We start from the raw sequence: 13,356 nt of genomic DNA, 5'->3' as shown, positions 1-13,356 counted from the left end.
TATGTTACAGCCTTATTCCAAAATGGAATAAATCCATTATTGTCCTCAAAACCTTTTGCCAAGAAGCTGAAAAGTGAGCTCAGGTGATCATCCTTGAGATGTTCCTACAGCTTAATTGGAGTCCATAGATATGTGTCTTATGCGTAATTACACAAACATATAAGATCATGTGGTTGACTTTTCAATGACAACAAAAAAAATACATTGTGATTTCTCATCAATTCAATTGAAGCTAAATACGCCTTAATTTTTTTTTTACTACCAAATGAAGTATTTTCTAGCAGCCAGAGATTGTGAGGCCGTACTCGCTGCTTCCTGGAGACATGACGCCCCCCTGAGAGCACCTCCTTTAAACACAGATGATGTTGGCGATATCACACATTCTACCCATCACCTGTTGCATTGTGCTTCATAAATCAGTGAGGCTGCAAGGCGAAGTCCTTGGCTGTGCCCTCATCGTTGTTGTTGTTGTGTGTCCCGCAGTCGCGGCAGACCCCGGAAGGCGAGTTCCTGCCTCTGGACCAGTGCGAGCTGGACGTGGGCTTCGGCACCGGGGCGGACCAACTCTTCCTGGTGTCGCCGCTCACCATCTGCCACGAGATCAACAGCAGGAGCCCCTTCTTCGACCTGTCGCAACGTTCGCTTGTGAACGAGCAGTTCGAGATCGTGGTCATCCTGGAAGGCATCGTGGAGACCACAGGTTGGAGACAATTTGGTTTTTTTATCCATCCATCCGTTTTCTGTATCGCTGCTTCTCATCAGACTCTGCCGGAGATTGTCCCAGGTGAATTCAGGGTACACCCTGTCCTGGTCAATTTACAGTCATAATTGGCCTAATATAGTGATTCCAAACCACTGCGCCGTGGCAAATTAGTGTGCTGTGAGAGATCATCAGGTGTGCCACGGGAAATTAAAATGTCACGTAATTCACGGCAAATAATGTATCTTAGTTGTTGGCTCTTGTCCAGTGCGGCATGATGTCTATTAAAAGCTCTATACTAGATGGCAGCAGGTACATGAGTAACCTAATCATTATTTCCGTATTACAGTAGTTCAACTAAAAAGGAGAAATATAACCTTAGAGGAAAACTCATTTAAAACATTTGTATGCTCGTACAACATTAAAAACCTTTAGCATATCAGTATGTGGAATTAAACTATGGAATGGATTAAGTAAAGAAGTTAAACAATGTACAGATATGATCCAGTTCAAGAGACTGTTCAAATTAATAGTGCTTACAAAGAAGAAGAATTATGAGAAACACCTTCAACCTTATTGAAAATTTGATATTCTTCATCTCAGTATGTTTATCATGACTGACTTAATTATCTATTACAAGAACGGCTATATTAATCATTCACTGATGTCATTGTGCTATAAAAAGAAGTCAGTAAATGAACGTGTATATTTGTAAACAAAGGGGTAGGATTAAATAAGCGTTGCTTCTTCCTACTCCTTTTCGGACATGTTGTATAGAGAAATGATATGAAATTGTGTGATGTGTTATGCTGTAAGTGTGTTCATGTTCGAAATAAACTAAAGAAACGAAGAAAGAAAGTTCCTCAACTTACAAGCTTGAATCTCAAAACACTTGTATCTCAAACGTCTCTCATTAAAATAAACTCAAAGCAATTTATCTGGTGCTTGGCCCCCCCCTTTAAAAAGAAAAACTAACTTTAAGATAGGAAATGTATAAAAACGATACAATAGAATGTACTACTAACAATTACATTAGTTTTATAAAGTAATGTAATAATAATGTACAACATTTACTTTGGAGAGTGGACTTCTCCTTCTAGCTGCGTCTCCGTCACACACACCATCAACAGCTTTTTCTTATTTTCATGGATACATGTCCGCCGTAGAGATATTATTTCAACATCCCCGACTAGCGTAAGACTTCTTCTGCTTCAGTATGGCGCAGACTTGCAGAGATAGGCTCCAACTACCTACACGCTCTGTCATGTTTTGAATGATTTATTCTTTTAAGTCAACAAATATAATCCGCTTCTTTTTCTTCGCACTTTCGTTCACAATCACCTTCTTCCTTCCCATGGTTGGAAAACATAGTTATGTCCATCTCTAGCTATAAGCTAATGCAAATAAGACCAGATGTTTTGGCTGATCTTGCAGGGTTCACTGTGACATTTTCTACACCAACTAATGGCGGGGATGCTTGTAACTGGAGATGTCCGATAATATCGGACTGCCGATATTACCGGCCGATAAATGCTTTAAAATGTAATATCGGAAATTATCGGTATCGGTTTCAAAAAGTAAAATTTATGACTAGCGTAAGACTTCTCTCAGGGAGAGCATGTCCCAAATTCCAAGCTGCTGTTTTGAGGCATGTTAAAACAAATAATGCACTTTGTGACTTCAATAATAAATATGTCATTTTTTTTCCATAACTTGAGTTGATTTATTTTGGAAAACCTTGTTACATTGTTTAATGCATCCAGCGGGGCATCACAACAAAATTAGGCATAATAATGTGTTAATTCCACGACTGTATATATCGGTATCGGTTGATATCGGAATTGGTAATTAAGAGTTGGACAACACGGAATATCGGCAAAAAAGCCATTATCGGACATCTATACTTGTAACTCAGATTTTTGCTTGCAACTTAACTCATAACAATTAGAGACAGTTCTTATCTCAAAACACTCTTAAGTTGCGTAGCTCTTAAGTTGAGATACCACTAAAACACTATTTTTGGTGGCGCGCTATATTACACAATTAGCTACCGGCTGCCACCTACTGATATGGAAGAGTATTACATGGTTACTCTGCCGAGCTCTAGACAGCACCGACACTCAACAACACATAATTTGCAGACTATAATTACTGGTTTGCAAAAAATATCTTTAACCCAAATAGGTGAAATTAGATCGTCTCCCACGGCACACCAGACTGTATCTCATGGCACACTAGTGTGCCGCGGCACAGTGGTTGAAAAACAAATAGCTCGTCCCTGGTTGGTACCCTCAAAGGTACTTGGAGTTGTTTAGGTTCTGGAAATCTTAAGAGTCCAAAGCAGGGCCCCGTTATGCATGAAGAAACAAATGTATAATATCATTTAATGAATACCAGGGCTCTCCATATGAAGTTCCTAGTCGCTTCCTGCTCCATCACCGACAAGAATATATTGCCAGATTTCCCCTAATAGTCCTTAGCAGCTCTTGTGATGCACAGCATTAGTGGTGCTTGTCTTTTTCGGGTTCGAATCCTGGACGGGGTTGAGGTATAGCAATGTTTATATGTTTTAAGACTGTTGAAATTGCTATATTAAATGATAAATGGGTTATACTTGTATAGCGCTTTTCTACCTTCAAGGTACTCAAAGCGCTTTGACAGTATTTCCACATTCACACACACATTCACACACTGATGGCGGGAGCTGCCATGCAAGGCGCTATCCAGCAGCCATCAGGAGCAAGGGTGAAGTGTCTTGCCCAAGGACACAACGGACGTGACTAGGATGGTAGAAGGTGGGGATTGAACCCCAGTAACCAGCAACCCTCCGATTGCTGGCACGGCCACTCTACCAACTTCGCCACGCCGTCCCCAGTGGTGCTTGTCTTTTTCGGGCCCAGGCACTGGGTTGGAATCCTGGACGGGGTTGAGGCATAGCAATGTTTATATGTTTTAAGACTGTTGAAATTGCTATATTGCACAAAAACATTTTAACAACTAACCCGTTTTAGTACAAAACATGCAAGTTAAATTCATGTTTCATTACAAAGTATAAACAAAGTTTTTTTGACTGCATATATCGGTATCGGTTGATATCGGAATCGGTAATTAAGAGTTGGACAACACGGAATATCGGCAAAAAAGCCATTATAGGACATCTCTACTTGTAACTCAGATTTTTGCTTGCAACTTAACTCATAACAATTAGAGACAGTTCTTATCTCAAAACACTCTTAAGTTGCGTAGCTCTTAAGTTGAGATACCACTAAAACACTATTTTTGGTGGCGCGCTATATTATACCATGACTTAATCACGGTCGGGAAACATGCATGTTTTTGGGGCGTGGGAGGAAGTACCCGGAGAAAAGCCACGCGAGCATGATGAGAACATGTTCCGACCAGGGATTCGCACCCCGAGGCCGACGAGCGACGCTGTGCTGCCAATTTGGGGCTTCATGTTTTAGTAATAACTCCCAAACCTCAATCTGTGTCTTTGTATGACATTTTTCTCCAACATACGGTGCAATATTTAACAGAATGTTTAATTAATGGTGTTAAATAATGCCCGGCTCCATCTCTTGTCATGTTTTTTTTTTTTTTTTATACATCTGTCTGTCTGGATCATTTTTTATTAATGGTTCAATTTCCCTGCATTTCAACTCATCTTCTTTGGTATTGGAAAAATTCCTCTCCATTTATGAGTGGTTCTCCCCCTGTGGCAGGTATGACATGTCAGGCCCGGACGTCGTACACGGAAGACGAAGTCCTGTGGGGACATCGTTTCCTTCCTGTCATGTCGCTGGAGGAGGGCTTCTTCAGGGTGGACTACTCTCAGTTTCACAACACCTTTGAGGTGCCAACGCCTCCGTACAGCGTCAAAGAGCAGGAGGAGAAGTCATCGCTGACGGCATCCAACCATCTCTCCGTGGCTCCCGCGCCGTCCTCCCCGCCGGCGGGTAACTGCGGACGAGGAAGCCGCCGGGGGAGGCTCCTTTCGGCGGACCACGCCGATCACATGGAGGACCAGGCCGCCAAGCTGCCCAGCAAACTGCAACGCATGAGCTCCACCAGGGAGGAGCAACTGTGGCGGGGGGTAAAATCAGGGGCGGCCTTGCCCGGCGGGAAGGCCTCCAGCATGGGCGACCTGCCGCTCAGCATCCAGAGGCTGAGGTCCGGCTCCATCCATGCCGCTCGCCAGGGAGGACGCCAGGAGGAGCAGCTCCAGCTCCTGTCCTTGGATGGCGACGCTGAGGAGGCAGACGTGGATAAGCACAGACCGCCGTCGGCCATCAGCACCATCACCACCCCGAACCCGAGTTCCTTTGCCGGGGGGCGGCTGGAAGACAACTTGCCCGCCAAACTGCGCAGGATGAACGCCGACCGCTAACGCGAAAGGACCAAACCTGAGACTTTCTGGGCATTCTGAAACAATGAAATACTGTGATATCAGAACATTTAGCTGCAGGTTTTATTTGCTTTTAGAAAGTCAAGAAGCCATCCGCCCACACATACTGCGAGTGTTTTTGATAGCTCGCCATCGGTCCTTCAACTTTTTCATTTCCATTCACACACTTTCTTACGAGATGAAATAGAGTGTCAGTAAACAAAGCACCAAAGTGAGGCTGATGTCGACTGATTGTTTGCTAACCCTTCTTTTCTCTGCTTGGTTTGCCTTCGAAGGTCAAATTATTTTGTGGAATTCAGGATCAAGTGCGATAAAGGGGTCTAAAACCACAATCAAAGATATATAAGCCTGTTTTTCCACTTTAGGAGCACCATTAAGGCAGTGTTTTTGAACCTTTTTTGAGCCAAGGCACATTTTTTGCGTACAAAAAATGCGGAGGCACACCACCAGCAGAAATCATTAAAAAACAAAACTTGGTTGACAGTAAAAAGTTGTTGTCGCTATTGTTGGATATGACTTTAAACCATAACCAACCATGCATCACTATAGCTCTTGTCTCAAAATACTGTCACCACCTGTCACATCACATTATTATTATTATTATTATTACATTATTTTGAGTTTTTTGATGTGTTCCTGTGTAGTGTTGTAGTTCTTGTTTTGCGCTCCTATTTTGATGGCTTTTTCTCTTTTTTTGGTATTTTCCTGTAGCAGTTTCATGTCTTCCTTTGAGCGATATTTCCCGCATCTATTTTGTTTTAGCAATCAAGAATATTTCAGCTGTTTTTTTCCTTCTTTGTGGGGACATTGTTGATTGTCATGTCATGTTCGGATGTACATTGTGGACGCCGTCTTTGCTCCACAGTAAGTCTTTGCTGTCGTCCAGCATCCTGTTTTTGTTTACTTTGTGGCCAGTTCAGTTTTAGTTTCGTTCTGCGTAGCCTTCCCTTCAATGCCTTTTCTTATGGGCACTCACCTTTTGTTTATTTTTGGTTTAAGCATTAGACACCTTTTCACCTGCACGCTGCCTCACGCTATTTCCGACATCTACAAAGCAATTAGCTACCGGCTGCCACCTACTGATATGGAAGAGTATTACATGGTTACTCTGCCGAGCTCTAGACAGCACCAACACTCAACAACAACACATAATTTGCAGACTATAATTACTGGTTTGCATAAAATATTTTAAACCCAAATAGGTGAAATTAGATCATCTCCCACGGCACACCAGACTATCTCATGGCACACTAGTGTGCTGCGGCACAGTGGTTGAAAAACACTGCCTTAAGGTAACAAATAGCTTGTCCCTGGTTGGTACCCTCAAAGGTACTTGGAGTTGTTTAGGTTCTGGAAATCTTAAGAGTCCAAAACAGGGCCCCGTTTTGCATGAAGAAACAAATGTATGTAATTTAATGAATACCAGGGCTCTCCATATGAAGTTCCTAGTCGCTTCCTGCTCCATCACCGACAAGAATATATTGCCAGATTTCCCCTAATAGTCCTTAGCAGCTCTTGTGATGCACAGCATTAGTGGTGCTTGTCTTTTTCGGGCCCAGGAACTGGGTTCAAATCCTGGACGGGGTTGAGGTATAGCAATGTTTATATGTTTTAAGACTGTTGAAATTGCTATATTGCACAGAAACATTTTTAACAACTAACCCGTTTTAGTACAAAACATGCATCAAGTTAAATTCATGTTTGATTACAAAGTATAAACAACGTTTTTTTGAGCCTGATATGACATGTGGGTGGTATAAGGCACTACTGTATATTAAATGTTCTCTATTTTTCATGATGTTGTAACAGTAACATGAGCCTGTTTAGAAGCATCAAACTCGTTAAGCTTTCTAAAAAGGAAAAAACAGGCTTCGCTACACATCTTAAAGCCAGAAGCCACCAGTCAGTCAGCTACAGACGACAGAGTTGTGAGTTTTGGTATCTTATTTTATTCTTTTAGGCTAACCGAGCATGACGTGGCTGTTAAAATGTTGTGTTAGCATGTAGCTCACATAGCTACGCTTGCGTTGCTAACGTCCTTAACGTTACATTGTTGTATTTTATATTGATTGATTGATTGATTGAAACTTTTATGAGTAGATTGCACAGTACAGTACATATTCCGTACAATTGACCACTAAATGGTAACACCCGGATAAGTTTTTCAACTTGTTTAAGTCGGGGTCCACGTAAATCAATTCATGGTATATGGATGGCATATATTATGTTGGCCAAGGCAGAGTTAGTGTTTATGTAAAAAAAATAGGGGATAAAGCCTACTTGGAGACAGCTCATTTGCATTAAAGCTCCAGACACAAAACACTGGAGGAGTTCAAGTACCTTGGGGTCTTGTTCACAAGATGAGGTGGCCCGTACGCCACCTTGAGGAGGTGTTTAGGGTGCGTCCGATCGATAGGAGGCCACGGGGGAGAGACTATGTCTCACAGCTGGCCGGGGAACGCCTTGAGATCCCCCGGTAGGAGCTGGACTAAGTAGCTGGGGAGAGGAAAGTCTGGGCTTCTCTGCTTAGGCTGCTGTCCCCGCGACCCCACTTTGGATAAACGTAAGAATATGAACACAAAACAGTTTGTTCACAATGCCGCTTATTAAAAGCACTATTAAACTTCCAGCATCAAGGCTACATTTTGGGCCCTCAAATACCTCACTGTGAGACTTATTTAACACTGGTTAATTAAAACAAACTCAATAACATTGATACAAATATGGAAGAAGTTGGAAGGGTTAGCAAGCTCGCAGTTTGACTGAAGAGAATCACTGATAAACAATTCAGGTTCATGCCATTTACAGTTTAATCACTCAATGTACGTTTGTTTATTTCTTATATTTACGAAAGGCCACTGTGATATCAGCGGACAGATGAAATGTCCAATTTGTTGATTGCAATGATATTACTAATATACATGTATTGTTTTTGCAACTATAGCGTTAAAATTTCTGAAACTCACTGTGAAATACTTCAAGCTGTTGGGCAGAGACGTGTACAGTACAGGGTCATCCTCTGAAGTACGGTCCTCACATGGGCTGTCCTTGTTTTCCCTTTATCCACATTTTTAATGACAAATGTAATACATGGCGGTGCTCTTTTCAAACCCTTTGTGTGAAATTGACTTGAAATTTCTCACACATGTCTAAAAAACAAACAAAAAAAAGCCCTCCATTACTGTAGGGTGTTTAACCGAATCACAACGAAATTTGGTAGAAGACTGAGCAAGAGTGGTTTAAAAACATGGCCACCATCAAACAAAACATCTTTGGATTTAGTAACTAATTGCTCAAAAATCATGAAACATTTGTCTAATGATTATAAAACACTTTATTACACAAGCCATAGAGGGCGCCACTAATGTTTCTTCAACATCAAGGGTTGGAATTGGGGGTTAAATCACCAAAATGATTCCCGGGCGTGGCGACCGTTGCTGCTCACTGCTCCCCTCACCTCCCAGGGGATGAACAAGGGGATGCAGAGGATATTTGCACCCCACCTAGTGTGTGTGTGACAATCATTGGTACTTTAACTTTATACCCATGTGAAAAATGTGGACCCCCCTCATTGTGTATATCCATATTTTAGTCAAAAATGAGCCATATTTAAAGAAAACGCAAACTAACACGTATTACCACCAATAATCACCAGGGTTAGTGAAATGAACAAAAATAAAGATATTTTTCTCATCTACTGTCCTTAGCCAATCTGCTTTTTCCAAAAAAACGGTGTCACTCATGACTTTACAGTGGTACCTCGTTTTTCCCTATTAAATAAAGGTTCAACGAAGACGGAATTGCGTAAAAACTTAAGCAACTTTCGGTGCGATGTTTGGCCGCACGATAACAGATAGTATAGGGCAGGGGTCACCAACCTTTTTGAAAGCAAGGGCTACTTCTTGGGTACTGATTAATGCGAAGGGCTACCAGTTTGATACACACTTCAATAAATTGCCAGAAATAGCCAATTTGCTCAATTCACCTTTAACTCTATGTTATTATTAATAATTAATGATATTTACACTTAATTGGACGGTTTAAAAGAGGAGAAAACACAAAAAAATGACAATTAAATTTTGAAACATAGTTTATCTTCAATTTCGAATCTTTAAAATTCAAAATTCAACCAAAAAAAAGAAGAGAAAAACTTTAAAAAATAATTTATGGAACATCATTAGTAATTTTTCCTGATTAAGATTAATTTTATAATTTTGATGACATGTTTTAAATAGGTTAAAATCCAATCTACACTTTGTTAGAATATATAACAAATTGGACCAAGCTATATTTCTAACAAAGACAAATCATTATTTCTTCTAGATTTTCCAGAACAAAAATTTTAAAAGAAATTCAAAAGACTTTGAAATAAGATTTAAATTTGATTCTACAGTTTTTCTAGATTAGCCAGAATAATTTTTTTGAATTTTAATAAGTTTGAAGAAATATTTCACAAATATTCTTCGTCGAAAAAACAGAAGCTAAAGTGAAGAATTAAATTAAAATGTATTTATTATTCTTTACAATAAAAAAAAAAATTACTTGAACATTGATTTAAATTGTCAGGAAAGAAGAGGAAGGAATTTAAAAGGTAAAAAGGTATATGTGTTTAAAAATCCTAAAATCATTTTTAAGGTTGTATTTTTTCTCTAAAATTGTCTTTCTGAAAGTTATAAGAAACAAAGTAAAAAAATTAATGAATTTATTTAAACAAGTGAAGACCAAGTCTTTAAAATATTTTCTTGGATTTTCAAATTCTATTTGAGTTTTGTCTCTCTTAGAATTAAAAATGTCGGGCAAAGTGAGACCAGCTTGCTAGTAAATAAATACAATTTAAAAAATAGAGGCAGCTCACTGGTAAGTGCTGCTATTTGAGCTATTTTTAGAACAGGCCAGCGGGCTACTCATCTGGTCCTTACGGGCTACCTGGTGCCCGCGGGCACCGCGTTGGTGACCCCTGGTATAGGGCATCATTTTGGTGGAAAAAAAACTACCTTAAAAGTACATACATAAACAGAGGTACTGCTGTATTGTACGTAAAAAAAAAAAGTTTCATATGAGTGATAATGCAATTTTTGATCTAATTTGATCTATTTTCCCCTTGTTGCTTGCAATATACACTACATTGCCAAAAGTATTTGGCCACCCATCCAAATGATCAGAATCAGGTGTCCTAATCACAGGTGTATAAAATCAAGCACTTAGGCATGGAGACTGTTTCTACAAACATTTGTGAAAGAATGGGCCGCTCTCAGGAACTGTCATAGGATGCCACCTGTGCAACAAATCCAGTCGTGAAGTTTCCTCGCTCCTTAATATTCCAAAGTCAACTGTCTGCTTTATGATAATACATTGAAAGAGTTTGGGAACAACAGCAACTCAGCCACCAAGTGGTAGGCCACGTAAACTGACAGAGGGGTCAGCGGATGCTGAAGCGCATAGTGCAAAGAGGTCGCCGACTTTCTGTGCAGTCAGTTACTAGAGAGCTCCAAACTTCATGTGATCTTCCAATTAGCCCACGTACAGTACGCAGGGTTTCCATGGCCGAGCAGCTGCATCTAAGCCATACATCACCAAGTCCAATGCAAAGCGTGGGATGCAGTGGTGTAACGCACGTCGCCACTGGACTCTAGAGCAGTGGAGACGCCTTCTCTGGAGTGATGAATCACACTTTTCCATCTGGCAATCTAAAGGACGAGTCTGGGTTTGGAGGTTGCCAGGAGAACGCTACATTTCGGACTGCATTGTGCCGAGTGTGAAATTTGGTGGGGGAGGAATTATGATGTGGGGTTGTTTTTCAGGAGTTGGGCTTGGCCCCTTAGTTCCAGTGAAAGGAACGTTGAATGCTCCAGGATACCAAAACATTTTGGACAATTCCATGCTCCCAACCTTGTGGGGAACAGTTTGTAGTGGGCTCCTTCCTCTTCCAACATGACTGTGCACCAGTGCACAAAGCAAGGTCCATAAAGACATGGATGACAGAGTCTGGTGTGGATGAACTTGACTGGCCTGCACAGAGTCCTGACCTGAACATCTTTGGGATGAATTAGAACGGAGACTGAGAGCCAGGCCTTCTCGACCAACATCAGTGTGTGACCTCATCAATGCGCTTTTCGAAGAATGGTGGAAAATTCCTATAAACACACTCCGCAACCTTGTGGACAGCCTTCCCAGAGGAGTTGAAGCTGTAATAGCTGCAAAAGGTGGACCGACATCATATTGAACCCTATGGGTTAGGAATGGGATGGCACTTCAAGTTCACATGTGAGTCAAGGCAGGTGGCCAAATACTTTTGGCAATATATTGTATGTGACAAAACAAGTCCATGCAAATCAATTTTAAATAACTTCCTCCCCACCCGTAGTGGATTTACCAACATGTTAAACAAATATTTTGCGCTGCTTTCAGGGGACACATGTGTTATTGCTTTAAAAAAAAAAAAAAAAACTGCAAGAAGAGGAGAAAACATTTTGCAAGTGCTAAAAAAATAAATTATTTGAAATCACTGCTTCACTTTGTTTCCCTTTGTGCTCAGGGCAATCAATCCCACACACAGACGTTATATGCAGTACGGATATTTTTCTGACAAATACACCACACAGTGGCGCTGGTATTAAACACCATAAACTGGATTGACTTGAAATTTTTCCCACACTCACTAATTTCAGGGTGTTTTGCCGAATCGGAACAGAATCTGGTACACACCTTTAGTGGACTGACAGACACATGCCTGCTTGGGTAGCAACTAGTGGGGATCCATTTTAAACAAACAGAAACACTAGGAGACAACACTGTTTTTTTAACTGGATCATATTAGTACATCATTTGAATTATTTGCTTAATCCAGGGGTCGGCAACCCAAAATGTTGAAAGAGCCATATTGGACCAAAAATACAAAACAAAAATCCGTCTGGAGCCGCAAAAATGTAAAAGTCTTATATAAGTGATATAATGAAGGCAACACATGATGTAAGTGTCTATATTAGCCTACTACCAAAGGCTCACGCAATACTTTGTTGACAGAAATGTTGTATTTTAATTATTATTCTACACTTTTTCGCAACATTGGAAATCATTAGTAAAATGGAGTATTCTCACAGGATGAGATAACTTCTGGAAATTACTGGCTCGGAATGGCCAAAGGTATAGATGTGTGTGTCCAAGTTTAAGGAAACGGCAGGCTGTCTTCTTCTAATGGATTTATTACAATCTTTGCAAGCTGGGTGACGTTTGCTGTGGTCTGGAACAACATGGCACACAAACAACTATGAGAAATGCAGCCAATATTACATACAGATAATGTGCCATGAGACATGCAAATATAAATTATATACACAGACGACATAAGTAAAGGAAATTAAATGAGCTCAAATATAGCTACAAAAGGAGGCATAATGATGCTATATGTACATACAGCTAGCCTAAATAGCATGTTAGCATCGATTAGCTTGCAGATTGACCAAATATGCCTGATAAGCTCTCCAGCAAATCAAAGCTCACCTTTGTGAATTCATGCACAGCATAAAACGTTTGGTGGACAAAATGAGACAAAGAAGGAGTGGCATAAAACATGTCTTTCTGTGGCAACATCGTAGAAAGTTGTACATGTATGTTCAAGGATCGCTGAAATTAGTAGGACAAAACGGTGCTTGCCAAATACTCTCATCAGTGAAGCATGTTTAACACAAACAGTGCGATTTCTAACAATTAGGAAGGTGTGTGTCATGTTTGTTCTCCTACGGAAAATATATTGAAACAAAACTTTTTTTTTCTTTATCTTTTTCCATTTTCACACATCTCTGAAAGAGATCCAGGGAGCCACTAGGGCGGGGCTAAAAAGTCGCATGCAGCTCTGGAGCCGCGGGTTGCTGACCCCCGGCTTAATCCAGTCCTTAATTTTATTCCAAATACTTATAAGTCATGGATATTTAACTGAATTGTTTTAGGGGCCACATTTCCAGAAAGCTAAGGACCGGGGAGTTGGGTTTCTTCCTTCACTGTTAATCTTATTTTGTGTATTCTGAAGAACTAGCATCCTCTACAGTAGACATTTAATTTGTATTTATTTTTTAAGAGTTACAGGACCGCTTGGCTGTTTTTAAAGACCTTCTGCAAAATGACAGCACTCCAGTATCTTTAGGAACCTGCTGCAAACAAGTGAGCCTCTCAGGTTTTTAGAACTGAACTTGTGGGCCACCAGTTAAATTGTCCAAATGATGAAAAAGAGAGGACTGAAAATAGAACCTTGAGG

The 13,356-nt window shown here is 40.5% G+C and overlaps 1 protein-coding gene across 1 annotated transcript in view; it reads left to right on the top strand.

Moving 5' to 3' along the window:
* The window catches only part of LOC133655473 (G protein-activated inward rectifier potassium channel 1-like), a 30,468-nt gene extending 21,208 nt beyond the window's left edge, over positions 1-9,260 (top strand). Inside the window, exons 2-3 of the mRNA XM_062055690.1 lie at positions 484-700; positions 4,423-9,260. Coding sequence (XP_061911674.1) covers positions 484-700; positions 4,423-5,087 — 882 coding nt within the window. The 3' untranslated portion in view covers positions 5,088-9,260. The remainder of the gene's footprint in view (positions 1-483; positions 701-4,422) is intronic.
* The last annotated feature ends 4,096 nt before the right edge of the window (positions 9,261-13,356 follow it).

The sequence above is a fragment of the Entelurus aequoreus genome, linkage group LG08, assembly GCF_033978785.1.
Source record: "Entelurus aequoreus isolate RoL-2023_Sb linkage group LG08, RoL_Eaeq_v1.1, whole genome shotgun sequence".
Classification (NCBI taxonomy): Eukaryota; Metazoa; Chordata; class Actinopteri; order Syngnathiformes; family Syngnathidae; genus Entelurus; species Entelurus aequoreus.
The sequence above is the reverse complement of the archived record's forward strand: the minus strand, read 5'-3'. Positions and strand labels throughout refer to the sequence as shown.